At 43.0% G+C, this 27,806-nt stretch overlaps 1 protein-coding gene across 1 annotated transcript in view; it reads right to left on the bottom strand.

Annotated features, from left to right (window-relative positions):
- The window catches only part of LOC126120331 (cilia- and flagella-associated protein 57-like), a 294,506-nt gene that overhangs the window by 107,381 nt on the left and 159,319 nt on the right, over nucleotides 1-27,806 (bottom strand). The window contains exons 16-22 of the mRNA XM_049915076.1: nucleotides 26,370-26,640; nucleotides 26,190-26,312; nucleotides 26,013-26,070; nucleotides 24,790-24,862; nucleotides 24,287-24,437; nucleotides 24,071-24,214; nucleotides 21,068-21,283 (exon numbers count right to left, since the gene is read on the bottom strand). Coding sequence (XP_049771033.1) covers nucleotides 21,068-21,283; nucleotides 24,071-24,214; nucleotides 24,287-24,437; nucleotides 24,790-24,862; nucleotides 26,013-26,070; nucleotides 26,190-26,312; nucleotides 26,370-26,640 — 1,036 coding nt within the window. The remainder of the gene's footprint in view (nucleotides 1-21,067; nucleotides 21,284-24,070; nucleotides 24,215-24,286; nucleotides 24,438-24,789; nucleotides 24,863-26,012; nucleotides 26,071-26,189; nucleotides 26,313-26,369; nucleotides 26,641-27,806) is intronic.

Consider the following 27,806-nt stretch of genomic DNA (forward strand, 5'->3'; position numbering starts at 1 on the left):
ACACTTAGTAAATAGTAGGTTTATTGGCTGCATTGTTAAAGTTAATGCAGCAACATAGTATTAATCATTAAGGTGAAAGTAAAAGTGTATTTCATTAAAATGCTACTTCCAAACACTATGTTTTGAGATAAAAAGTTAATTTGATTTTCTGCCATTCTACAGTTTTTCAAATAGAGAAGCACCACTTGCCCTGAAACCAAACTAGGGGCTACCTTAAAGAAATGACCAAACTTGAAAAATAAGAGCCTCCCTGATTGTCACATTTTATCTTTTGAAGAAATGCAAAAATCACAAGATTTATATACACTTTAATACACCACACTCAAAGAAAATAAATAACAGTCAACTTAAAAACTAGCCATTCAATCAAATAGATGAAACAAATATTCTATAATAGAATAAACAATGGCTGCTTGTTACCCTTGGGTGAACAAAAAACAATTTGCCTTGTGAGAAGAACATGTACTACGGTTGATCAAAATGATGAAGAGATAAGCAGATCTCTCTTTTTGTTGCCTGAAAATATGTATTTATTCCGTACAACTTAATTTCAATATAAGTTACATAATTATTAAAAAAATTGAGCTGGATCAAATGACTACACAAAAAAGAATGAAACTGACCGAATGAGATCAAGGTGGGAATGAGAAACAGGTGAACTAGAGTGAAGAATGAGACCAGCTGAATGAGGTTAAGGAGAGAACAAGACTAGCCAAAGTGAACAGTGAATAACCATTTCCAGGAATGAGACCCACTGCAACTGAAATGAATACTGAGCAACCATTCCCAGAAATGGAGCCAACTGTAAGTGGAGTGAACAGTGAACAACCATTCCTTTGAAGCTGTTCCTTGGTCTTCACATTCACTTTAGTAAATTGTTCCTATGGCCCCATTTGTCCATGAATGACCCATCTCTAGTAAGGTTTGGTGATCTTGGTGGCCAGTTAATCGTACTACTATACTCAAACCAGCAATCAGGGTAAGTGCAGTTGAGATGCTCCCTCACACAACTGATAAATTGTGGAGGGGCTCCATGATGATGGAAATACATTGCAGTCCATGGCTGGACCTATCACCATATTAACAATCTTGCCAGACAGAACATTGATCATGTGGCGCCGATGAGGTCGACACCAGAGTCGATCTGAGTATCGTCTTTGAACTAAGCTAAACATAATCTATGTGCAGTGCTGCCATGTCAGTTCTTTGTAAGCCTTGCTTGTGTAAAGAGGTGAATAAATGAACTCCTGAAAATATTGTGTTGTTTGGTGTAACTGACCCGAGCATCCCGACATCATTTCCCACATTGTGCTTCTGGACAGCCCGCACCTCCACAGCCTCCCTGCAACACAGGCGGCCCTGGCTCTGATCAAATGTCGAGCTTTCCGTGGACTAACACGCATTCTCAACCTTTGAACTTTTTCTCACCTGTTGCCCATGCACCGGCTCCAGTCGAGCTTCCGCTACCGTTCTCGGCACATCTCGGTGCCTCATCTGCATTGATCTTCCGTGACGCGTCAATCCGAACACACCCGCAACGTGTTGAGCTTCTGCAACCGCAATCGACACATTATGGTGTCTCACAAGCGTTGGCCTTCTGCGTCATGATGCATCGCGCTCAACCACAATGTGTCACCTTCACGCTGCCTCCCGAACAGTAGTCGTTGCCAAATCCCCTGGAGGCACTCTCTCCTGGAATACTACAGCAACAATAGCTCGTTTCAGGCAGTGCCCCAACGAACTCAGCTCAACCTGTTCTTCTGGACATTCTACAAAGCTTACCGACGCTGCCGCCGTTTAATCCCGACAGAGCTACAACCTGGTTCAAAATTGCAGATGAAGTGTTTGACCATTGCAAACTCAACGAGTCAACCAGATTTCTGTGCTACATCACCCACCTGCATGACCAGGAGGACTTGATTGCTGACCTGATCGATGCCCCAGACTCATCTAGCAAAGGGAACTTCACAGCAAACATAAACATAGCCAAAGCCTTGCAGACAAACAAAAATTACGCGAAGCGAAATGTAGTGTGAAGAGAGCTATGCGAGAGGCGTTCAATGAATTCGAAAGTAAAGTTCTACGTACTGACTTGGCAGAAAATCCTAAGAAATTTTGGTCTTATGTCAAAGCGGTAGGTGGATCAAAACAAAATGTCCAGACACTCTGTGACCAAAATGGTACTGAAACAGAGGATGACAGACTAAAGGCCGAAATACTAAATATCTTTTTCCAAAGTTGTTTCACAGAGGAAGATTGCACTGTAGTTCCTTCTCTAGATTGTCGCACAGATGACAAAATGGTAGATATCGAAATAGACGACAGAGGGATAGAGAAACAATTAAAATCGCTCAAAAGAGGAAAGGCCTCTGGACCTGATGGGATACCAGTTCAATTTTACACAGAGTACGCGAAGGAACTTGCCCCCCTTCTTGCAGCGGTGTACCGTAGGTCTCTAGAAGAGCGTAGCGTTCCAAAGGATTGGAAAAGGGCACAGGTCATCCCCGTTTTCAAGAAGGGACGTCGAACAGATGTGCAGAACTATAGACCTATATCTCTAACGTCGATCAGTTGTAGAATTTTGGAACACGTATTGTGTTCGAGTATAATGACTTTTCTGGAGACTAGAAATCTACTCTGTAGGAATCAGCATGGGTTTCGAAAAAGACGGTCATGTGAAACCCAGCTCGCGCTATTCGTCCACGAGACTCAGAGGGCCATAGACACGGGTTCACAGGTAGATGCCGTGTTTCTTGACTTCCGCAAGGCGTTCGATACAGTTCCCCACAGTCGTTTATTGAACAAAGTAAGAGCATATGGACTATCAGACCAATTGTGTGATTGGATTGAGGAGTTCCTAGATAACAGGACGCGTTATTCTCAATGGAGAGAAGTCTTCCGAAGTAAGAGTAATTTCAGGTGTGCCGCAGGGGAGTGTCATAGGACCGTTGCTATTCACAATATACATAAATGACCTGGTGGATGACATCGGAAGTTCACTGAGGCTTTTTGCAGATGATGCTGTGGTGTATCGAGAGGTTGTAACAATGGAAAATTGTACTGAAATGCAGGAGGATCTGCAGCGAATTGACGCATGGTGCAGGGAATGGCAACTGAATCTCAATGTAGACAAGTGTAATGTGCTGCGAATACACAGAAAGATAGATCCTTTATCATTTAGCTACAAAATAGCAGGTCAGCAACTGGAAGCAGTTAACACCATAAACTATCTGGGAGTACGCATTAGGAGTGATTTAAAATGGAATGATCATATAATGTTGATTGTCGGTAAAGCAGATGCCAGACTGAGATTCATTGGACGAATCCTAAGGAAATGCAATCCGAAAACAAAGGAAGTAGGTTACAGTACGCTTGTTCGCCCACTGCTTGAATACTGCTCAGCAGTGTGGGATCCGTACCAGATAGGGTTGATACAAGACATAGAGAAGATCCAACGGAGAGCAGCGCACTTCGTTACAGGATCATTTAGTAATCGCGAAAGCGTTACAGAGATGATAGATAAACTCCAGTGGAAGACTCTGCAGGAGAGACGCTCAGTAGCTCGGTACGGGCTTTTGTCAAAGTTTCGAGAACATACCTTCACCGAAGAGTCAAGCAGTATATTGCTCCCTCCCACGTATATCTCGCGAAGAGACCATGAGGATAAAATCAGAGAGATTAGAGCCCACACAGAGGCATACCGACAATCCTTCTTTCCACGAACAATACGAGACTGGAATAGAAGGGAGAACCGATAGAGGTACTGAAGGTACCCTCCGCCACACACCGTCAGGTGGCTTGCGGAGTATGGATGTAGATGTAGATGTAGATCTACCCGGTACACTCTAGCGAAAGAGACAGTTCTATGTCGGCTTGCACGCTCAACTGAGGCAGCAATACGGCAAGTGCTCCACATCGAGCAACTAGGCAATGACAAACCTTCCTAGCTCTGGAGATGGCTACGTGCCCTGGTCAGCGCCGATCCATCCTCTGACACAGCTCTCCTCACCATCTGGTCAGATAAACTATCTCCTCACATCTTCTTTGCTCTGTCTCAAAGGCCTCCTGAACCTGTCGAGCAAAGAATGATGACTGCTGACAAGCTACACAATGCATCACTGCTCCACTTCGCCAGCCACTGCCTACCTGACAAATCTCAGGTTCAGGCTCATCACCCTGCGGCCGGACATGGCCGGGGCCGTACTGTGCTGACCGTTCCACTCGCTCCGGGAAGCAGTAAACAAGCAACTGGGACATCACCGGCTCTTCCCGCGGCCGCACCCCATCCTGCAACCGAACCTGCGGTGGCCACTGAACCTTGGCCACCACCACGGGCAATGAAGTTTCTGCAGGAAATGCAACCGCACTACCTGTACTGTTACTTCCACACACAGTTTGGTGAGGCAGCACGGAACTGCAGACCACCCTGCTACTTCCCAAATGCCAATCGCAGGTAGGTTCGGGTGCCACCTCCTGCACACAAAATGACAGGTACCCCCCAGTGCTGCATTCTGTTCGGGAATGACCGGATAATTGTGGATGACTTTACATTAAAGACATTTCGTCGGGATACCTTTTCCTTTTCCTAATGGACGCAGGCGCCGATGTTTCACTGCTGCCCACGTCCTTCGCATTGTCGAACATCCACCCTCATCATACTTCACTGCAAGCCAGGAATTCAACTAAACTACAATGCTCGGGTTCAACTTCACATGTCGTCTCACTCTCCGCAAACTGCAAACTCAAGGGGACTTTTTAGTGTGTGATACTGAGGAACCTATACTAGGCATTGACTTCTTGCGACACCACAAACTTTCATGTGACCTAGTGTGAAACACCGTGTTTCATCACCCGTCCAAGACTCACTTCCCCTGTGCTCCGTCAAGCAAAACCCCCCGTGACACATCGGTCCGGGTTCATCTCATCCGTACATGCTCGTCTCTGTTGACGACATTACAAGAAACAACGCACAAGTGCCTTGTCGAGCTGGAAAACGTCGCTCGCCTACACAAGGAAAACTTCGAGTTCTCCCTCCCACAAAACTCAGCTCCAGCACTCCAACACAACAAAGGAATTACAGACTCTGCAGTAAGGACAAAGCAAGGTCAGTAAGTGTGCTGAATCTGCTTGTAGTCCCAGCAATTGAGCCTCTGTGTGCTTACCTCCCGCTACCCCTCACAACTGGGCTATCAAGTCTGCCATAACGTGTACTGACAGTTCCACAGGGCCACACACCCCTAACATGGCAGCATTTAACACTCGGCCAGACACGAGTGCGCTTGCGCAACAAGCATCACATGTTCCCGAACTAACAGCTCCTACCCCACCCGTCGCGGACAGCACCTCAAACTTTGCAACTTCGGCACCTGCGCGCCGCCGTGCGACCGCCACTGACAACACAAACAGGGCACTCACGCCTAGCGCTTCACCCGCGACAATGCTGCCACAGGCTGTGCCCTCAGACAACGGACTCACTAATGGCTCATGAGCTCTACCGAGCTCACCTAATCTTGGTGCCACTGCTTCAGGCTGGCAGCCATCTTGTCACGTTGACTCCTGGGGCACTTTGCCACCTTGGCTCCTGTCGGATCCGCCGAGTGGCTCCAAGCACCATGACCATGCCTCACCCACCCTGCCCGCCGCACATTGTAAACAAACCACGTCCCGTGCCACCGGCAACATTTCCGTCATCACTAACATAACGGTTCACAAACTTCGCCTCATGCCAGGTCCTCCAATCTCCAGTAAACCACGTCGAATTTATCCTGAGCGCCTCTCCGACCTTAAAAAGCAGATTCCTGAACTTCTAAGCTCTGGCGTCATTGAACCTTCTGCCAGTAGCTGGTCTACACCCAGTAGCTGGTCTACACCCAGTAGCTGGTCTACACCCAGTAGCTGGTCTACGCCTCCACATGTGCGGAGACTACCATCGACTAAGTGCACGAACAATTATGGACACCTACCCCATACCCAACATTGCCAACTTTATCAGTTCCCTCGCAGGTGCGACCACGTTCTCAGTCATTGATTGCAAACAGGCCTACCACCAGATCCCCATGGCACCTGAAGACATCGAGAAGACAGCAATCACCACCCCAATCGGGTTATTTCAGTTTCGATTCATGCCCTTCGGTCTGAAAAACGCAACCCACACCTGGCAATGCTTCATCAACAAACTGCTATTTGACCTTAAATTCTGCTTTGCAATCCTTGATGACATTCTTGTGTTCAGCTCCACCATCGAGGACAACATTCGACATGTGCAAACTGTTATGAACACTCTCACGGCAGCAGGCATTGAGACCAACCAGGACAAATTGCAGCTACATCAACCCGCTGTCACTTTTCTTGGTTTTTGGGTCTCTGCCGATGGCATTTCAACGCCCCCTGAGAAGGTACAAACAATACTAAACCTACCCAGACCTGCATCATTCAAAGAGCTCTGGCACTTTCTGGGGATGGTTAATTATTATCGCCACCATCTACCTTGGGCTGCGGAGATTCAGGCTCCACTGACGGACACCTTGGCAGGCACCCACACTTATGGATCTTGGATCATTCCATGGCCCCCTGCTATGACTGACTCTTTCACCGCCCTCAAAAGTCTTCTTGCCGAGGCCTGCACCATTGCGCATCCTCATCCCAATGCGCAGCTTTTCATCACCACAGACGCGAGCGATACTGCCACCAGTGCTGTCCTTAGCCAGACAATCGACAGCAGACTTCGCCTCTGCAGTTCTTCTCGCGCAACCTCACCAACACACAATGGAAATATTCCACGTTTGACAGAGAGTTGCTCGCGGTCTGCGAAGCAATCAAGCATTTTAAGACTGACGTTTAGGGACACCCATTCTATGTTTAAACGGACCACAAACCCCTGGCTGCGGCCATTACATATCTGCCAGTGGACCCGCCTCCTCGCCTCTTCAGATACATGGACTTCATATCTCAGTTCACCACCGATGTCAGACACATAAAGGGTGCTGACAACATGGTTGCCGATTTCCTTTCATTAGCTGCTAGACCTCTCTGAACTGCCTAACCTCTAACCCACCGACGAGGACACACAAGACCTGATTTCAGAGTCTACCTCTTGACTACACTTCATCCGCACCACCTTCTCTGGCATTTCTGGTGAGATCTGGTGCGATGACAGTACGGGCACGTTACGCCCCCTCATCCCAACCATGCTCCATCGAGCTGTCTTCAACGCACTGCATAATTTAGCCCACCCCGGTGTTCGTGTGTCTGCCCACCTTGTTGCGGAGCGCTTTGTGTGGAGAAATGTCAACAAGGACTGCCAGCAATGGGCACACTCCTGTGTCACATGCCAACGCTGCAAAGTACACAAGCACACTTCAACCCCCCCCCTTTCAGAGTCTTTTTGATCCCTCCTGGGCGTTTCCAGCATATTCATATTGACATTGTCGGCCCTCTCCCCCCCTCTGATGGCTTTCGTTATGTCCTCTTGTCTATCAACCGAACAGCTCGCTGGGTCGAGGCTGTCCCCCTCCCCAATATTATGGCAGAAACTGTTGCTCGAGCTTTCATCAAGTCATGGGTATCGTGTTTTGGATGTCCAGCTATCATCACAACTGACCAGGGCAGACAATTTTAGTCAGCCCTGTTCAATGAGATTTGTAACATCTGCAGCATCCGGTGCATCCATACCACAGCATATCACCTGCAAAGCAATGAACTAGTTGAGCGCTGGCACCGCATTTTCAAGGCAGCTATACGATGCCACAACTCTCGATGGACGGAGGCCCTTCCCCTTGTGCTACTCGGCATTCGTGCGATCTATAAGGAAGACCTCAAGGGCACAATAGCCGAGTTCGTATATGGCCAGAACATTGTTCTCCCTGGCAAACTTGTGAGCCCTTCTGCTTCTCTCCCTCAGTTTGACTTACCGTCCTTCGTGGACCGCGTCAGACGCCACTTCATCAACCTCCATATCCCTCAGCCTGCCAGCCACTCCTGCCCTAAGTTTCACGTCCTGAAATCTCTGGACAATTGCGAATACGTCATGCTCCGAGATGACACTGTCCGTGATCCCCTCCAACCTCCATATACTGGCCCGTACCGAGTTCTCCGGCGCTCAGCCAACACCTATGACATCCAGATAAAAGATTTAGCTGTCACAGTCTCTATCAACAGACTTAAGCCTGCTCATGTCGAGCCGTTTCTACCCCCCTTCAGGCCACGACCACGGCACTCACAGTCATGGCACACGACACTCTGACCACTCTCTCCAGGTCGGACTTACACACTCAATCGAGTGACCTCCAGCTCCATTTGTCAAGCTCTCCTCTGACCTTGCTCCCTACTCCGGTCTCACGCACTCTGTCGAGTGACCCCATGCTCCCCACGTCAAGCTTACCTATGATCACGCCCTCGCCAGTCCCTTCAACCTCTCCCCCTTCGCCTGCCTTGCCCTGTCGAGGTTTCTCACGCCCCCCCATCTTGAACGTGCCCTCGCTCGAGGTGTTTGTGCCTGTTCCCCCGGACATAATCCACAACATCTCTATAATACTATGTGATGGGGTACACTGTTCGTCATGTGTCCCTTCATCCGGTGCTCATGACACAACCTCCACCATTCTCTGCCACCTGGTGAAGTGTGTTCCCCACCTCGACCTGGACATGCTTCGTGTGTTCACCATGCCCACTGTAGACATCGTCATCGTCACTCCATTCCTCCCGCAAACCACCGGCCCACCTGTCACCGCACGACCAGCACGCCCAGTATGACACCTGGCGTGTTTCAATGACTTCCAGGTTCGGTGGCCGGACCTTCCTTCACGACATCTACCCATACAGCTACCCGACAATGCTATCGAGCTGACCATTATCCGGCTCCCGTGGACTACCCCTGCCAATGCCATAGTCACCCCCCTCACCCCCTTCCCCAGGCCTGTCAAGAGTACTCCATACTGCAGGGGGGGGGGGGGGGGGGGGCTGGGGGCTATGTGGCACCGATGAGGTCGACACCAGAGTCGATCTGAATATCGTCTTTGAACTAAGCTAAACATTATCTTTGTGCAGTGCCGCCATGTCAGTTCTTTGTAAGCCTTGCTTGTTTAAAGAGGTGTAACTGACACGAGCATCCACCTCAATCAGTTTCCACTGTAGCATGTGGATTTTCTGCAACCATCAATAATTACTATGTGTGTTGTCAATTCCATTCTTTGTAAATGTGCCTTCATTGTGTACAGTATTAATGGAAGCAAATGACAATTGCCATTTAATTTTTGACAAAAGTCAAGTCATGTGGAATTGTCACCAATGTGAAGATTGTGGATGTGCTGTATGTGAAACAGGTACAAGTTTTTCTCACGTAATGTTTGCTATACATGTGTTTGTGGGATACTGATATATCAGAAAGTAGTTGTGTGCAGATACCAGGACAATGCTGCACCATTTCTTGTTCCTGCACAGGTTGTTGAACTACATGTTCAGAACAAAACTGGGGACTTAAATGAATACCTATTTCATGCAGTGTGCTGAAAACTCTGGTAAACACTTTATGGTCAGGAATTTGACATATTGGAAAATGCTGATGGTATTCTTTAATAGCAGCAGGAGCTCTAGCATCACAGAAGTCATATCTGTAAATTCTTCATTAGTGCAGATGTGTGACATTTTAGCCAGTACATGTACAAACATTGTTAACCAATGCTTCTTTCTGATACACTCTCAATCTGTCACACTACTTCACTCACAACACACCATGGACAAATGCACATTTAACAGGCTAATTTAATGTCTGAAAGATAACCCCTCACAAAGAGGCTGAAAGCAACAAGGTATGCTGAGCTAGAATAAAACATCAAGAGGTTGGGTAGGTGAGACACACATGTGCATGCCACCAGTCCAAAAATAAATGTACATTAAATGTGCAATAGATTGTGGGTATTTAGAACATTTGATGACATACATGGAATTTTAGGGAGGTGGATTGCACCCATGGTCTAGGGGCAGTCAGCCTTTGGTTGCGATGAGACGCGCATGCCTTGTTTGTGTCTTGCCTGTTGTGCTGCTTGCGAGCAAGTGCGCATTTGTTTACTTCCATGTAACAGCTTGTCACAAAGTCCCACTTCATTGACCATCCTTGAATACTCTTAGTGGCAAGCCACAATTAACATGGACAGCTGTCATCCCTTTCACACCAAAAAATTCCTCCCATACAGCCCGGCTACCCAGGGGTGGCATATCTGCAGTGATGAAAACTCCCTTGCTCAGAATGCTGAGGGTCTGGCTGAGGCCTTCACAGACAGGCACTACCCCCAGACCTGGTCCACAAACAGATCTCCCATGTTATTTCCTCTCACAACCTCAATCTTACCAATGCTGCCAAAAACCTGCTCCAAAGGAGTGTCCCCTTCTTTACCCGGCACCACTCCACACTGGAAGAACTGAAACATATCCTTCACCAGGGCTTTAATTACCTGTCATCGTGGCCTGAAATTAGGGACATGCTACCTGAGATACTTCCCATCCCTCATAAACAGGTGTTTTATTGCCCACCCAACCTCTATAACATCCTAGTCCATCCCTGTGCCACTCCCAATCCCAACCCCTTGCCACAACGATCATATCCCCGTAGAAGACCCAGGTGCAAAACCCCATCAGGGGCCAGGCTACCTGTGAAACCAGCCATGTCATTTCTCCATTCTGCTGCATAGCTTTTTATATTGGTATGACTACCAACCAGGTGTCCACCAGGATGAACGGCCACTGCCAAACTGTGGTCAAGAACTTTAATGGCTGCTTCACTACCCGAGCCATGTGGATCCTTCCCTCCACCACCAGCTTTTCTGAACTGCACAGATGGGAGTTATTCTTACAACACATTCTCTGCTCCTGTAATTATCCTAGCCTCATCCTATGGTAACATACTGCCCTACAGCCTCCACCAAAGAGTTTCCTCCCCCTCTGTCCTATCATCTCCTCCCCATACTCATCTTCCAACTTGTTTATTTGCAGAGCCTCTGCTACTGCATCCACCCATCTTTCCCTGTTCCTTTGCTTTTTTGTTCCTTTTTTCGGGGACCTTCTGCCCCACAAACTCTTGGCACTGTGCCTGTTGGCAGTTTAGTCCCTGCACATTCCACCAGACAGCATCTGTCTCCCTCCCTACCCATACACTACTATCCCTTACCCTTCCCCACACCCTCCAGATTGCTGCTTGCATCCCACATGTTGTAGCATTCTGGCTCAAGATACTAGAACTGGCAGTCATGTGTGAGTGAAGTCTGCTTGCTTGTGTGTGTGTGTGTGTGTGTGTGTGTGTGTGTGTGTGTGTGTGTGTGTCTATTTTTCTCAGAATTACGAAGATCTTGCATCATTTTGCATTGTCGAATGCTTTTTCCATGTCGAAAAATGCTATGAATGTATCTTGATTTTTCTTTAGTCTTGCTTCCATTATCAACCACAGTGTCAGAATTGCCTCTGTGGTGCCTTTATCTTTCCTAAAGCCAAACTGATCATCATCTAACACATCCTCAATTATCTTTTCCATTCTTCTGTGAATTATTCTTGTCAGTTACTTGGATGCATGAGCTGTAAAGCTGACTGTGTGATAATTCTTGCACTTGTCAGCTCTTGCAGTCTTTGGAATTGTGTGGACAATATTTTTCCAAAAGTCAGATGGTATGTTGCTAGACTCATACATTCTACACACCAACGTGAACAATCATTTTGTTGCCACACCCAATGATTTTAGAAATTCTGATGGAATGTTATCTATCCTGCCTTATTTGATCTTATATTTTCCAAAGCTCTTTTAAATTCTGGTTCTAATACTGGATTCCCTATTTCTTCTAAATCAACTCGTGTTTCTTCTTCTACCACATCAGACAAATCTTCCCCCTCATATAGACCTTCAATGTATTGTTTCCACCTATCCACTCTCTCCTTTGCATTTAACAGTGGATTTCCCATTGCACTCTTAATGTTACAATGATTGCTTTTAATTTCACTGAGGGTTGTTTTGACTTTCATGTAGGTTGAGTCAGTCTTTCTGACAATCATATTTTTTCGATTTTTTTTACATTTTTCATGCAGCCATTTCGTCTCAGCTTCCCTGCACTTCCAACATTTTTTAACTTCCTCCTTTCATCAATCAACTGAAGTATTTTTTCTGTTACCCATGGTTTCTTTGCAGTTAGCTGCTTTGTAACTATGTTTTTCTTTCCAACTTCTATGATGGCCCCTTTTAGAGATGTCCATTCCTCTTCAACTGTACTGCCTACTGAGCTATTCCTTATTGCTGTATTATAGCCTTAGAGAACTTCAAGCGTACCTCATTATTTCTTAGTACTTGCTTATCCCGCTTCATTGGGTATTGATTCTTCCTGACTAATCTCTAAAACTTCAGCCTTGCAATTGAGTCTATATCTGCTCCTGGACATGCCTTTTATTTATTTACTTTATTTATTTATTTATTGTTCTGTGGGACCAAATTAAGGAGAAGTCTCCATGGTCATGGAACGAGTCAATACATGAAATTATAACACGATATTAGAAACAGATAAAATGAAATACAAAAAAAAGTCTTAAGTTTAAATAAAGAAAATCAACAATGTAACACTGGAATTTGCTTAATTTTTTAGCTCTTCCAGGAGCTCCTCGACAGAATAGAAGGAGTGAGCCATGAGGAAACTCTTCAGTTTAGACTTAAAAGGGTTTGGGCTACTGCTAAGATTTTTGAGTTCTTGTGGTAGCTTATTGAAAATAGATGCAGCAGAATACTGCACTCCTTTCTGCACAAGAGTCAAGGAAGTGCATTCCACATGCAGACTGGATTTCTGCCTAGTATTAACTGAGTGAAAGCTGCTAACTCTTGGGGATAGGCTAATATTGCTAACAGCAAACGATGTTAAAGAATATATATACTGTGAGGGCAATGTCAGAATTCCCAGACTATTGAATAGTGGTCGACAAGAGGTTCTCGAGCTCACACAACATATAGCTCGAACAGCCCGTTTTTGAGCCAAAAATACCCTTTTTGAATCAGAAGAGTTACCCTAAAAAATAATACCATATGACATAAGCGTATGAAAATATGCGAAGTAGACTACTTTTCGTGTTGAAGTGTCACTTATTTCAGATACTGTTCTAATGGTAAATAAAGCAGCATTTAGTTTCTGAACAAGATCCTGGACATGGGCTTTCCACAACAGCTTACTATCTATCCGAATGCCTAGGAACTTGAACTGTTCCGTCTCGCTTATAATATGCCCATTCTGTCTGATTGAAATATCAGTTCTTGTTGAATTGTGAGTTAGAAACTGTAAAAACTGAGTCTTACTGTGATTTAGCATCAAATTATTTTCCACATGCCATAAACTTATTTCATGAACTACATTATTTGATACTGTTTCAATATTACACACAAGATCCTTCACTATCAAGCTGGTGTCATCAGCAAACAGAAATATTTTTGAATCATCTGTAATACTAGAAGGCATATCATTTATATAAATAAGAAACAGCAGTGGCCCCAGCACCGAACCTTGGGGAACGCGCCACTTAACAGTGCCCCATTGGGACTGAACATCACTACCACTCTCAATATTGTGGAGAATTACCTTCTGCTTTCTGTTCTTAAAGTAAGAGGCGAACCAATTGTAAGCTACTCCCCTTACTCCATAATGGTCCAACTTCTGCAGTAATATTTTGTGGTCAACACAGTCAAAAGCCTTCGTTAAATCAAAGAAAACACCTAGCATTCGCAACCTTTTATTTAATCCATCCAAAACCTCACAGAGAAAAGAGAATATAGCATTTTCAGTTGTTAAACCATTTCTAAAACCAAACTGAACATTTGACAGCAAATTATGTGAATTTAAATGCTCCAGTAACCTTGTATGTACAACCTTCTCGATAACTTTAGCAAACACCAATGGCATAGAAATAGATCTAAAATTGTCAACATTATCACTGTCTCCCTTTTTATAAAGTGGCTTCACTACTGAGTACTTTAATCGGTCAGGAAACTGACCACTCCTAAAGGAAATACTGGGCTAACATACATAGAACAATACTTCAGTATTCTGCTAGATACCCCGTCATATCCATGAGAGTTCTTGGTCTTTAGTGATTTAATTAATAACTCAATCTCCCTCTTGTCAGTATCATGGAGGAGCATTTCAGGTAACAGTCTCGGAACACTTTTTTCTAAGAGCGCTATATGATTCCCTGTTGGGACTAGGTTTCTATTTAGTTCACCTACTATATTCAGAAAGTGATTATTAAATACTGAACATATATGTGACTTATCAGTAACACGGACATTCCCACTACGCACTGATTCTATATCCTCGACCTCTCTCTGCAGACCAGCAACTTCCTTTACGACTGACCATATGGTTTTAATTTTATCCTGAGACTTAGCTATTCTATCTGCATACCACATACTTTTTGCCTTCCTAATAACTTTTTTAAGCACCTTACAATACTGTTTGTAATGGGATGCTGCATTTAGATTTTGACTGTTTCTAACGTTTTGATATAATTGCCACTTTGTTCTACAAGATATTCTTATCCCTCTAGTCAGCCACCCAGGCTGCCTGTTTGTGCTAGTACCCTGTTTTAAATGTTCTAACGGAAAGCAACTTTCAAAAATCATGAGAAAAGTCTTGATAAAAGCATTATATTTATCGTCTACTGTATCAGCGCTATAAATATCTTGCCACTCTTGTTCCTTTACAAGGTTTACAAAGGTCTCTACAGCAACTGGATCAGCTTTCCTAAACAGCTGATGATTATATTTAACACGTGATGCAGCACAAAAATCTTTTTGAGTTAAAATTTGTGCATCATGATCTGAAAGGTCATTCACCTTTTTGCTGACAGAATGCCCTTCTAGTAATGAGGAATGAACAAAATGTTGTCTATGGTTGTTCTACTGTTCCCTTGCACTCTTGTTGGAAAGAATACGGTTTGCATAAGATTATATGAATTAAGGAGGTCTACCAGCATCCTCTTCCTTGCACAATCACTTATACAATTAATATTGAAGTCACCACATATAACTAACTTTTTGCATTTCCTATAAAGTGAACCAAGAACCTCCTCTAGCTTTAGCAAAAATGTTGTGAAATCGGAGTCTGGGGATCTATAAATAACAACAGTTAGAAGTTTAGCTCCATTAAATTTAACCACACCTGCACAACATTCAAACACCTTTTCAGTGCATACTTTGAAACATCAATTGACTCAAATGCGATGCAGTTTTTCACATACATGGCTACTCCCCCACACCGCAAAGAGCTCCTCGAAAAGCTGCCAGCCAACCTGTATCCTTTCTCCTCTCTCATTCCTTGTCCCAGGCCCATATTCTCCTGTAGCTGTTTCTTCTACTCCTTCCCCTCCAATCGAATTTCAGTCCACTATGACTATTAGATTTTCATCTCACTTTATGTACTGTATTACCCTTTCGGTGCCCGTATGATCCAGTATCTGATTTCAGAATCTCTTTATGACCATGATGTAATCTATCTGGAATCTTCCCACATCACCTGACCTTTTCCAAGCATACCTCCTCATTTTGTGGCTCTTGAACAGAGTATTCACTATTAGTAGCTGAAATTTATTACAGAACTCAATTAGTCTTTCTCCTCCCTCATTCCTTGTCCCAGGCCCATATTCTCCTGTAGCTGTTTCTTCTACTCCTTCCCCTCCAATCGAATTCCAGTCCACCATGACTATTAGATTTTCATCTCACTTTATGTACTGTATTACCCTTTCGGTGCCCTTATGTACTCTCTCCATCTCTTGATTTTCAGCTTCTGATGTTGGCATGTGTACTTGACTGTTGTTGTTGGTTTTGGTTTGCTGTCTGTTCTGAAAAGGACAACCCTATCACTGAACTGTTCACATAAAACACTTTCTGCCCTACCTTCCTATTCATAATGAATCCTACTCCCATTATACCAATTTTCATTGCTGTTGATATTACCCTACACTCATCTGACAAGAAATCCATGTCTTATTTCCATTTCACTTCACTGTCCCCCACTGTATCTAGATTCAGCCTTTGCATTTCCACTTTCAGATTTACTAGCTTCCCTTCCACATTCAGGCTTCTGACATTCCAAGTCCCGACTTGTACAGGGTTATCCTTTCATTGGTTGCTCAGTCTTTTTCTCATGGTCATCTCCCCTTGACAGTCCCCTCCTGGAAATCCGAATAGGGGACTATTCCAGAATCTTTTGTCAACAGAGAGATTATCACAACACTTTTTCAATTACAGGCCACATATCATGTGGACACACATTATGTATCTTTAATGCAGTGATTTCCATTGCCTTCTGCATCCCCAGTGCCATTGATCATTGGTGTTCTTCCAACTTTACGTGCAGATTCCCACCCAAAGAACAAGAGAGTGCCCTGAACTATGTCCGCTCCTCCACCCTCTTTGACAAAGCCATCGGCCACCACTGCTGATTATTAATCAAACTTTAATCAGTGGCGGGTTTTGAACCTGGAGTTGAGGATGTTTTGATTGCTAATCAAAGATGCTACCCCTTTTTAAAATTTTTTTTAACTAAGGAACTTTCCCAGCACCCAAGGGGAGGGATAGGGGAAAGTGGGCATGGGACAAGGACACTGCCTCCTGTTCCCACCCTCCAGGAACCAATGAAATCCTAGTGAACATGGATTAGAGGTCAATGAATATTGTTTATTTATTATTTTCTCTCTTTTCTCTTTACTGATGAAGGCTGTGGCCATAAGCTATATGAGAGTGTCTTTTAGTCGTGTCTATCCGCATACTGACATGTCTTCTTTATGACAAGTAGCAATCTATCTTTTCCTACACTGTTTATATTCCTACCTGGAGTTTCCATTGTTTGAGAAAATAGGAATAAGCAATAGGGAGAGTCAGGTAATATACAATATGTACAAGAGCCATGAGGAAATAATAAGAATGGATGACCAAGAACGAAGTGCTCAGATTAAAAAGGATGTAAGACAGAGATATAGCTTTTTGCCCCTACTGTTCAATCTGTAAATTGAAGAATCAATGATGGAAATAAAAGCAAGGTTCAGGAGTGGAATTAAAATTCAAGGTGAAAGGATATCAATGACATGATTTGCTGATGACGTTGCTATCCTGAGTGAAACTGAAGAAGAATTATATGATCTGCTGAATGGAATGAACAGTCTAATGAGTACAGAATATGGACTGAGAGTAACTCAAGAAAAGACAAAAGTAATGAGGAAGTAGCAGAAATTAGAACAGTAAGAAACTTAACAACAGGATTGATGGTCATGAAATAGGTGAAGTTAAGGAATTCTGCTACTTAGGCAGCAAAATAACCAATGATGGGCAGAGCAAGGAGGACATCAAAAGCAAACTAGCACTGGCAAAAAGGGCATTCCTGGCCAAGAGAAACCTACTAGTATCAAACATAGACCTTATTTTGAGGATAAAATTTCTGAGACTGTATGTTTTGAGCTCAGCACTGTATGGTAGTGAAACATGGACTGTGGGAAAACCAGAACAGAAGAGAAGTGAAACATTTGAGATGTGCTGCTACAGAAAAATGTTGAAAATTAGGTGGACTGATACGGTAAGGAATGAGGAGGTTCTGCTCAGAATCAGAGAGAAAAGGAATATGAAGAAAACACTGCCAAGGAGAAGGGACAGTATGATAGGACATCTGTTAAGAATGAGGGAACGACTTCTACGGTAATAGAGGGAGCTGTAGAAGGCAAAAACTGTAGAGGAAGAAAGATGTTAGAATACATCCAGGAAATATTGAGTATATTGGTTGCAAGTGTTACTCTGATATGAAGAGATTGGCACAGTGGAGGAATTCATGGTGGGTTGCATCAAACCAGTCAGAAGACTGATGACTCAAAAAAAGGAGGTGTTTATGACCACATTGTTTTGTGCTTTCCTTTTGGTTTCTGTTATTGATGTAATGTTGCAATTTAAGTCATATCTTCACATCAGACTCATGATCTGAAATTATTATTTAGCAATCTGTATACAAAAATTCTCTGTCTTACAAAACCATTCAACTTTTGATGTGCATCTTTTTTTCAAGATTCTGGCACAAACAAGAGCAGAATTGTTACCACAGTTAATGAATGACTCATCCTTAGGTGCCTTGTCCTTTGCTTTCCAGTCGATGTGTCAGTCCAACCACATATAGCCAAGTGTGATTAGTCAAACAATGGAAAGTACAGGATGGAACAACAACAATACAAAGAGGATAGATCGCTAATCACTACAAAGAGGAGGGGTCGAGTCACACACAGGCACAATGACAAAGACTGCTAATCATTTGAACTTTTGGATAAAAAAGTCCTTCTCCCAAAATAGAGAACACACACACACACACACACACACACACACACACACACACACACACACACACACACACAGCCAAATGGGCACTGTTGCTGGCTGCTGGGGCTGGAGACAGTGGCCATTTTAACATGACTTATGCTTCTCTGACTGCGTGTGTGTGTTTTCTATTTCAGAAGAAGGAGGTTTTTTACCTGAAAGCTTAAATGTATAGCAGTCCTTTTCATTGTGCCTGTGTGCAACTCAATGCCTCTAGTATGTGATGGTAGTATGTGATGGGCAACAACCTACTGTTTTTATCTTGTTTTTCCAAGTGTGGTTAGTATCAGTTTTAAATTAAGCTTTTCTCCATTACTCCACTTTTATAAGTAGACTCTCTTACCTGTGTCAAGCTGGAGTGCCCCATCAGCCTGATATGGCTATTCCATACCATACAAACTTTTCATAACACAGCAGCTTGTTTGGTGTTCAAAACACAAACTAGAATTTGAAGAGTGAATGCCATTGAATTTGCCTCTTTTAGATCTATGATCTTCCAGTAGAAGTTACAATAGTTTCATTTGAAAAAATGAAGTTGATATCAATATTTGTGTGACTTATATGGATACCAAATTGACTGTATGTCATTTCGTGAAGTCTTTTCCACAATCCATTTGGACACAAACAGAATTATGATATCTTAAGTGCTTCCAAAAATGTCTGAGGTGAACAGCATAGCTGAATTACGTTGTATATCGGGAAGTGGTAGTCAGTATTCCCAGTTTCTTGAACAGGTCTCCACAAGACATTCTTAAGTTCACATCACAAATAATTCATATTACATGCTTTTGGACTCAGAAAGCTTGAGCTTGACTTGAGTTATTGCAAGAAATGATACTGTATGACATCATGGAATAAAAATAAGCAAAGTATGCTGGCATTTTTAAGTCTGACAACATCCACATTGCAAATAAAGCTACATGGTTAAAGCCTTAATATAGCAACTACCCACAAATATGGTATAAAAGTTAACTTGTGCCACACTTGCAACTAGTTGCTCTGTTCACGTTATAATTCTACTTCAACTGCATTTCTCATAATGTACATTTTTGACAAGATAGCACAGCAAATAAAGTTTTGTTTAGGTACTTAACTAATTCTGAGGTATGCTCCTCCAGTTTGATTTATTACCAAGCTCTACTCCCAAGAATTTAACACTGTCGATCTCATCTACCTGCTTGCATCATATTTTAGACATACACTGAGAGGTAACATCTTACAAGTTCTGAATGCATATATTGTGGCTTTCCAAAATTTAATGACAAATAATTGTAGAGTATGAACAGAGATATAGATGCTTTGGGAAGCTTACAAAGAATAAATTACATGTTCCATCACAGTTTAAAAAAATCATGGAAGATGTCTAAGCACTTATTAACATATCATATCAATGCAAATGACTTCAGAACACGTAAGTGCCTTGCCTGACATTTATATTGAAGTGCCTAGGTTGCATGACTCCTACAGTGGATGATGAAACTGGCTGTGATAGGTCAGATGTCTGTAATTCACCAGCCAGAGTGGAGTGCAGTGGTATGGTAGGAGGTGTCAAGCGATGTTCTGTCATAAAAACAGTATTGGTTGAATAACCTGTTTATTTCATAAGAAGTACAACAGCAGAGACAGTGCTGGAGAGGCATCAATGCCCTCTGTGATGTATACAAGCCTTGGCCCATTGTACAGACAGAACTTGGCATGTTCCCTCAGGTGATGGTGGCAGCTGGTGAATCAGTCCAGTCAGCACATTAGCTGAGGTGCTAACACAGAATGGTGAATTGCAGCCAGTGCTGGACAGCAAAGGTGGCCACAGCAGCTGGCCTGTTTATGCTGCACAGTGAGAAGCACACTGGAGCAGGCAGGGTCCCACTGCGTTTTCCAGTATGGGCGATGTTGGTGGGGTGTTTCCTCACATGACGGTAGCAGCGTGTGGCCACACAGGGCAATGAACAGTAACAGTGTTTGTCCATTAAGGCAGTAATGGCTGAGCAGTTAGACGCACAGGGTCAAACCCTGGTCCACCATGAAGGCAATCATATTACACACCAGGTGAACCACCCGTGGAAAGGATCGATCCAAGTCAGCAGCATCCAGCATGGAAGCCTATTGTCTCATCTTGATTTGACCATAACTGGCCTTCCCTTGCAGCTAGCAGCTGACAATGATGCCTGCCTGAGTTAGATGGTATATTTTTAAGCCTGGGTGGCTGGTGTTTCTGAAATGGCATAATTTTTGGCTTCTAAGTCATAACAGGCAGAAGGTGCCAGATGTAATTATTGGGAAATAATGATATCTATTGCTCCAGCTTTCTCATCATGTCAGTGCCTCCAGGAGCCCTGTTGATGTGTAGCAATCTCTCTTTCAGAGACTCGATATGGCATTTTCTGCAATGTCAGTATTTTGATCACATGTTGTTGTGCCAGGACATCTAGTTACTGAGGTAATTTTCTGTATCCTCCTTATAACATTGTTTTACTTAGTCCATCACAAAAGCCATTGCTCCACCAGGCAGAACCATTGCACGATAAAATTAAACAATCAAGTTAAGAAAACAAAATACATTCAAAATTCCTGCATCCTGTAGTGAAAGAGCAATCAAAATTATTATACAAAACCAGAAGTAACTTCGAGAAGTGAAAGAAATTATTATATTTTTGTCAGTGTATTCACAGTTATAATTCATGAATATAATCTTGGGTAATACATTACCTTTACAAATGATTTTAGCTGCACTGCATCTTGGATGAACTCTGATGTTTGCTGCAGGTCATTTTGAAGCTGTAAAAGTGTAGCTTTGTTTTTCAAATTTGCCTGCTGCACTGTATGTAATGCAGCTTCCTTTCCTTTTAACTTTTCATTGAGATCATTTATGCAGAGTCTTAAGTGAGTTCTCATTTTTTGCAAATCCATGAACTCTTTTTCCATCTGTAAGAGTTATTGGAATTTAGACCGAACAATGATTTAGTTAAAACTGAAACATACCACACTTTGTCTCCTTTCCTTTCATACTACTCTCCTGGAAATGGAAAAAAGAACACATTGACACCGGTGTGTCAGACCCACCATACTTGCTCCGGACACTGAGAGAGGGCTGTACAAGCAATGATCACACGCACGGCACAGCGGACACACCAGAAACCACGGTGTTGGCCGTCGAATGGCGCTAGCTGCGCAGCATTTGTGCACCGCCGCCGTCAGTGTCAGCCAGTTTGCCGTGGCATACGGAGCTCCATCGCAGTCTTTAACACTGGTAGCATGCCGCGACAGCGTGGACGTGAACCGTATGTGCAGTTGACGGACTTTGAGCGAGGGCGTATAGTGGGCGTGCGGGAGGCCGGGTGGACGTACCGCCGAATTGCTCAACACATGGGGCATGAGGTCTCCACAGTACATCGATGTTGTCGCCAGTGGTCGGCGGAAGGTGCACGTGCCCGTCGACCTGGGACCGGACCGCAGCGACGCACGGATGCACGCCAAGACTGTAGGATCCTACGCAGTGCCGTAGGGGACCGCACCGCCACTTCCCAGCAAATTAGGGACACTGTTGCTCCTGGGGTATCGGCGAGGACCATTCGCAACCTTCTCCATGAAGCTGGGCTATGGTCCCGCACACCGTTAGGCCATCTTCTGCTCACGCCCCAACATCGTGCAGCCCGCCTCCAGTGGTGTCGCGACAGGCGTGAATGGAGGGACGAATGGAGACGTGTCGTCTTCAGCGATGAGAGTCGCTTCTGCCTTGGTGCCAATGATGGTCGTATGCGTGTTTGGCGCCGTGCGGGTGAGCGCCACAATCAGGACTGCATATGACCGAGGCACACAGGGCCAACACCCGGCATCATGGTGTGGGGAGCGATCTCCTACACTGGCCGTACACCACTGGTGATCGTCGAGGGGACACTGAATAGTGCACAGTACATCCAAACCGTCATCGAACCCATCGTTCTACCATTCCTAGACCGGCAAGGGAACTTGCTGTTCCAACAGGACAATGCACGTCCGCATGTATCCCGTGCCACCCAACATGCTCTAGAAGGTGTAAGTCAACTACCCTGGCCAGCAAGATCTCCGGATCTGTCCCCCATTGAGCATGTTTGGGACTGGATGAAGCGTCGTCTCACGCGGTCTGCACGTCCAGCACGAACGCTGGTCCAACTGAGGCGCCAGGTGGAAATGGCATGGCAAGCCGTTCCACAGGACTACATCCAGCATCTCTACGATCGTCTCCATGGGAGAATAGCAGCCTGCATTGCTGCGAAAGGTGGATATACACTGTACTAGTGCCAACATTGTGCATGCTCTGTTGCCTGTGTCTATGTGCCTGTGGTTCTGTCAGTGTGATCATGTGATGTATCTGACCCCAGGAATGTGTCAATAAAATTTCCCCTTCCTGGGACAATGAATTCACGGTGTTCTTATTTCAATTTCCAGGAGTGTATGACTTTACTCTCTCTGACTGGTAATCATACAGTGTTAATGCTAGTGAAAATTAGATCATGTCAGCATACTAACCATTTGCTTCAAATCAAATACTGCTTCACTTTACTGTATAATACAATAACTGTTTGCCTGTTGTGAATGAATTTTCATTGTTGTAATGTGTTTCTGTGCAAATACTGATGAAGATAAAATCAAAGTCATTGTAAGTCTTTATGAATGAGGCAGTTTTATAAATGTTACAGGTTTTTGCAGGAAAAACAGAACATTCGCCAGAGGAGCTGTTAAAATAATTAAAATATATTGCCCCCACTAAATGAAACAGAACAGCAACCTGTGACAATATCAGTGAAATAACACGGTCTCTCAAATTTTCTTAGTGTCACTGATTAATGTTGTGCTTCTGGGATACAGCTATTATGAGTACTCACAGTCTGGACTCCAACCAACTGGAGTCCAGGCAGATACACATAACAGCAAACCTTAAGCACCAGAAGAAGATGACTGGCTTGGTCATCGAAATATTGTACAAAACTGGAAATGGCAACTCAGCTGTATTTCCGGAAGCACACCATTAATTAAAACATAGTCTAAGAAATCAGCAGATCATTTACACTATATGATAAAAAGGAAGAAATTACATATAGAATTAAGAATAAGATAAATATACATAGCAAATCAAAAGTTATTAAGGGCTATACAGTTGTGATTATATCCACATTTGCAAACATAGACATATCTAAAAGATTTTTTACTAAACAAATACCACAGAAATTAATAGAAATCTAGCAGTCAAAGTTGTAAAAAGTAGATAAATGCTTAAGATTCTAACTCATAGGAAACTGTGAGTGTTACAGCTATAAGCTACACTCACTCTCCTTAAAAAAATGGGTTCACATGCTGCAGCAGTTTTGTATCCAGTTTTTACTCTAGATACTGTCCACAAAATTATGCACCTAAAATCAATATATCTGATATATTAATTTTAATTTAACCCACCCCATGATGGAGCACAACACATCAAAGTGCATTGTGGAATTATTAAAAAGTGACTCCTACAGATAACAGAAATAATTATAATAGCAACATTCAGGGCTAACATAAAGTGTCCACATTCAAATTCTGTATTTAAAATTTATTTATTTTCAGACTTAGACTTTATTCAAAAAGAAAACACAATGTAATATGTGTAATATTTTGCCTTAGTTTCATTCAAAAGATCAAATAAATAGACAATATAGATAAAATTTCAGCATGTGAATTTAAATGTTAGCTTACATTTTGTATTTGTGCTTCCTTGCTTTTTATTTCAGCATCTTTTGGTTCAATCTGGCTTTTGAGTTCTTCAATTTTAAAGCTCAAGACATATTTAAACTTCTCTAGGTCTTGAGCCTTTCTCATTAGCTCCGAAATTCTCTTCTCCTAGAATGTAGAAATTGCCTGTTGGATTTACTACATATTATATCACTTTTTCAATTATTGGAATAGTATTACCTTCTCCTCAACTGACTTATCCCTTTCTGAAATTTCATTTTTCAGGTCAGTTATATCACTCTCCAAACCAGATATATTATGCAACAATGCTCGATGTTCAGTCTGCATGATGCTTATCTGATTCTTGTAATCTTCAATATCCTTTTGTGAACTGTGGAAACATTAACAAAAGTTGTAAACATTCAAAAAATGAAGATCAGATTCGCACAAACATAGAAGACTTGCACAAAATCCAGTGTAAAACTAGTAACATATTGTTGTGATACATAAAATCATTTTGAAAATGAATGGATTACTCAATGACACATGAAATAATTGTGTGTAAAATAAATCAACTTAAGTAGTTATCTACTGGTTCTGATGGTAGTCTTAACTGTCACTGAACATAGTAAACTACAGTCAACCACATTAGGGTCAATCATAGACATGAGGCCTTTGATATAATGAATTATGAGATATGCTTCATGAAATCATTTTATTATGCTATTCATGATGTTGTTTACAATTGGTTTAATTCTTTATCTATTTGTAAATTAGCAGAAGAACAAGGTACAGCATGAAATATAGTACACTTTTCTGCATAACGTGGAAATTAATTATGTTGTACCTCAAGAAACTGTACAAGATTTAATGTTATTCTTAATATTTATGAATTATATTCTGACAAATAATATCAGTAATATCAAATAATATCAGTCCACGATGAAACTGACCTACAGTAGAAAATCACAGTAACAACAGAAGAAATACTGATGCACAATGCTTAGATACTATGGTTTTCTTCCTACTGACAAGAAAATATTATGGAGGAGCAACATCATTTAACAGTTCCAAGTAGATGATACAGTATGGCAGACTTAAGAAGCTAGAGTATTTGGCACTCTCCCTAAAGCAATTTTCCATAAATATGATTACATAATCATTTTAAATGGGAAACAGAAGTGAAACTGCTGAACAAAAAAATTAACCAAATTCTCTAATATTTTAAGGCCTTGCCCACTGTTCCAACTACACCTAAACTAATATGTGACACATTGACTATTTGAACTAAGAATGAGCTCCCTAAAAGACCCTGACAAGTACAGAGGGTGGGTTTCATGGCTGCTGAACACATTGACATTATGCAGGTGATGGAGCCCCTTAATAAAATAGCAAGAAGTTTGAAATAGAAGACCAGCATCCACTTGGTATGTTTGCCAGGAGCATCATCTCAGATGTGAAGGAGGCTTTGCCAGCAGGTGTTGAGTGCAATGGTTGCAGCAAATTGGACATCACAGATCACAGATTCTGTTGGCACAAATGGGTTCTGAACCCATCCTCAATTTCTACAGGTGGCTGGTTGAATTCGTGAAAACAGCTAGCCTTATGCATAGAATGGAACATGAGCTCGAATTTTGCAGCATCATTCTCAGAACCAAACACATTCCTCTGGCTTGGAGTCAAGTGGAAGGCTTAAACTAGAACTTCACATGATCCTGTGACAGTCTTGGATGCAGATTACTAACCATTGCTACCCACTATCCAATGACAAATTGTAGAATCTCCCTTAATAGCTCTGCTGTGTACTATTTGCAGGAAATAGTTACTAGGACATTAGTAAGTATGGTGTGCACATGTGGGTTTTTCAGATTAGAGGAACATTTCCACAGCCTTGATAATAAATCATGTAATCCAATAGAGAGAGAAGTGCTTAAAAGTGCTTACACTCAGGAAGTTACAGCTTCACCGCAAGCCTTTTTCAATGATAGTATTAGTGTAGAATTTCTCTCAAGTAGTTGAACAAGCTGAAGACAGTCAATGCCATCATCTGATTCTCAAAACACATGGCCATCTCCCAGTGCAGGGTATAATAGTTAATAAAGTAGTTAGTGATTCACTCTCCTTATTGTTGGCAGATGGGAACAGGAAAAAGCACATCCCATTTATCTTCAATCCATCCCAATGCATGTGGCAGGTCATGCAAACATTTATCCCACATCCTAGCCACAATTCCCAGAGAAGCCAGCTTGAACAAATTGTGTCTAGACTGAGACACCAGGCAGTAAAAATGTCATAGCTCATCCCATGATGCCAGCTGTTTTGCCTGCAGCAACTCCAGGCACTTGGTGAGTGCCTGCCGTTGCTGAAAATCAACAATGTGAGCTGCAGCAGCACTGTTTGCGAAGCAGCTGGTGCCCATGTCATCGCAACTATAACTCTCAGTAATGCTCAACTGGACACAACTGAATTCATGTCCGTAATAAATCTGGAGGTGGACTGGCTCAATTGTTCCCCACCATGGCAGCTTGATTAGTGCAGAGTGGTGACATATAAAAACCAGTCGATCCCAAAGTGGGGCCAAACAATGATCTCTGCTAAGTATAAGGATATAGTCAGATCAATAGAATTTTTGGTTGTGAATTTCTGTACAGCAACTAACATTTACAGTCTGAATGTACTCAATTTTTTTTCATTTCCAGATTGAAGACCAGTTCAGCCTGGTGTCTAATGCAGTCCATTTCAAGGAACTTGAATCATGATAAATGCTCAATTGCATGTAGATTTGTACCTGATTTGTGGAAAAGGAACCATTAGCCAAGTTGGCATGGAAGCTTTGTTTTCAAAAATATATATGCCTCATGCCTAATTGCTGTTACCTGTCTATGAGAAAACAAAATGAATCCCCATCTGTAATACACCTTTTGGCATGTTTAAATACAACAGTTTACAGTTCAGAGTCACAAATGCTTACACTATTTGTAACGCCGGAAATGCATATCCTCCTATTTCCATCTATTGCACTGCAAATTTTTTTCCTTATTTTGTTACCTGAAGATATAACATTTCTGTGTCTTTGTATATTGTAATTGTTCTACTATTTGTATATATATGCATTTGTGTCAATGTATAATTGGTTTGTTTTGTGAATATTATTTGTATTTATACGCTGGGTCTTGCCTAGGGAAAACTATGGTATCGAACAAATACATCGATAGGTCGTGTGGAGAACCCAAGTGTTTAGGATCTTTGGGAGTGTTAACTCTGTCGCGTGGAGCGCGGGCAGAGCAGAGAGGGTGTCTGGCTGGGGTGGTGCAGTGAAGCAGGTGTGTTGTGTGAAGCTCCCGCGAGTTGCGCGCTTTCGGGGTTTGGCAGCATGTAATTGTGCTCGACTTGCGATGATAGTTTCTGACACGGTGTCGTGGACGGGAAGCATTAGCTGGCGCACATCAAGAGCCCGTTTCATCTGGTGACCGTGCCGAGAAGAAGGCGTGCCAACGTCCAGCTTCTGCAACAGCGACGGCTGACAATGAGTGACTGTCGCTACCTCCTCGATCGACGGCTTCAAACCTTCAATCAACCAACAAGGAAGACTGGAAGCACGTAAAGTTTTAGAACTGTATGGCAGACCTCAGCTTTTAAAACTGTTCAAATCACAAAATTACAGCAATGTAGCATGAACCTTTGTTGCTCATTGTCCCAATTGCATTGCCAAGCAGGGTCCCTTCCTTTTCTGAAATGAACCCAAGTGTCGTTGAAATTC

The sequence above is a fragment of the Schistocerca cancellata genome, chromosome 1, assembly GCF_023864275.1.
Source record: "Schistocerca cancellata isolate TAMUIC-IGC-003103 chromosome 1, iqSchCanc2.1, whole genome shotgun sequence".
Lineage (NCBI taxonomy): Eukaryota > Metazoa > Arthropoda > Insecta > Orthoptera > Acrididae > Schistocerca > Schistocerca cancellata.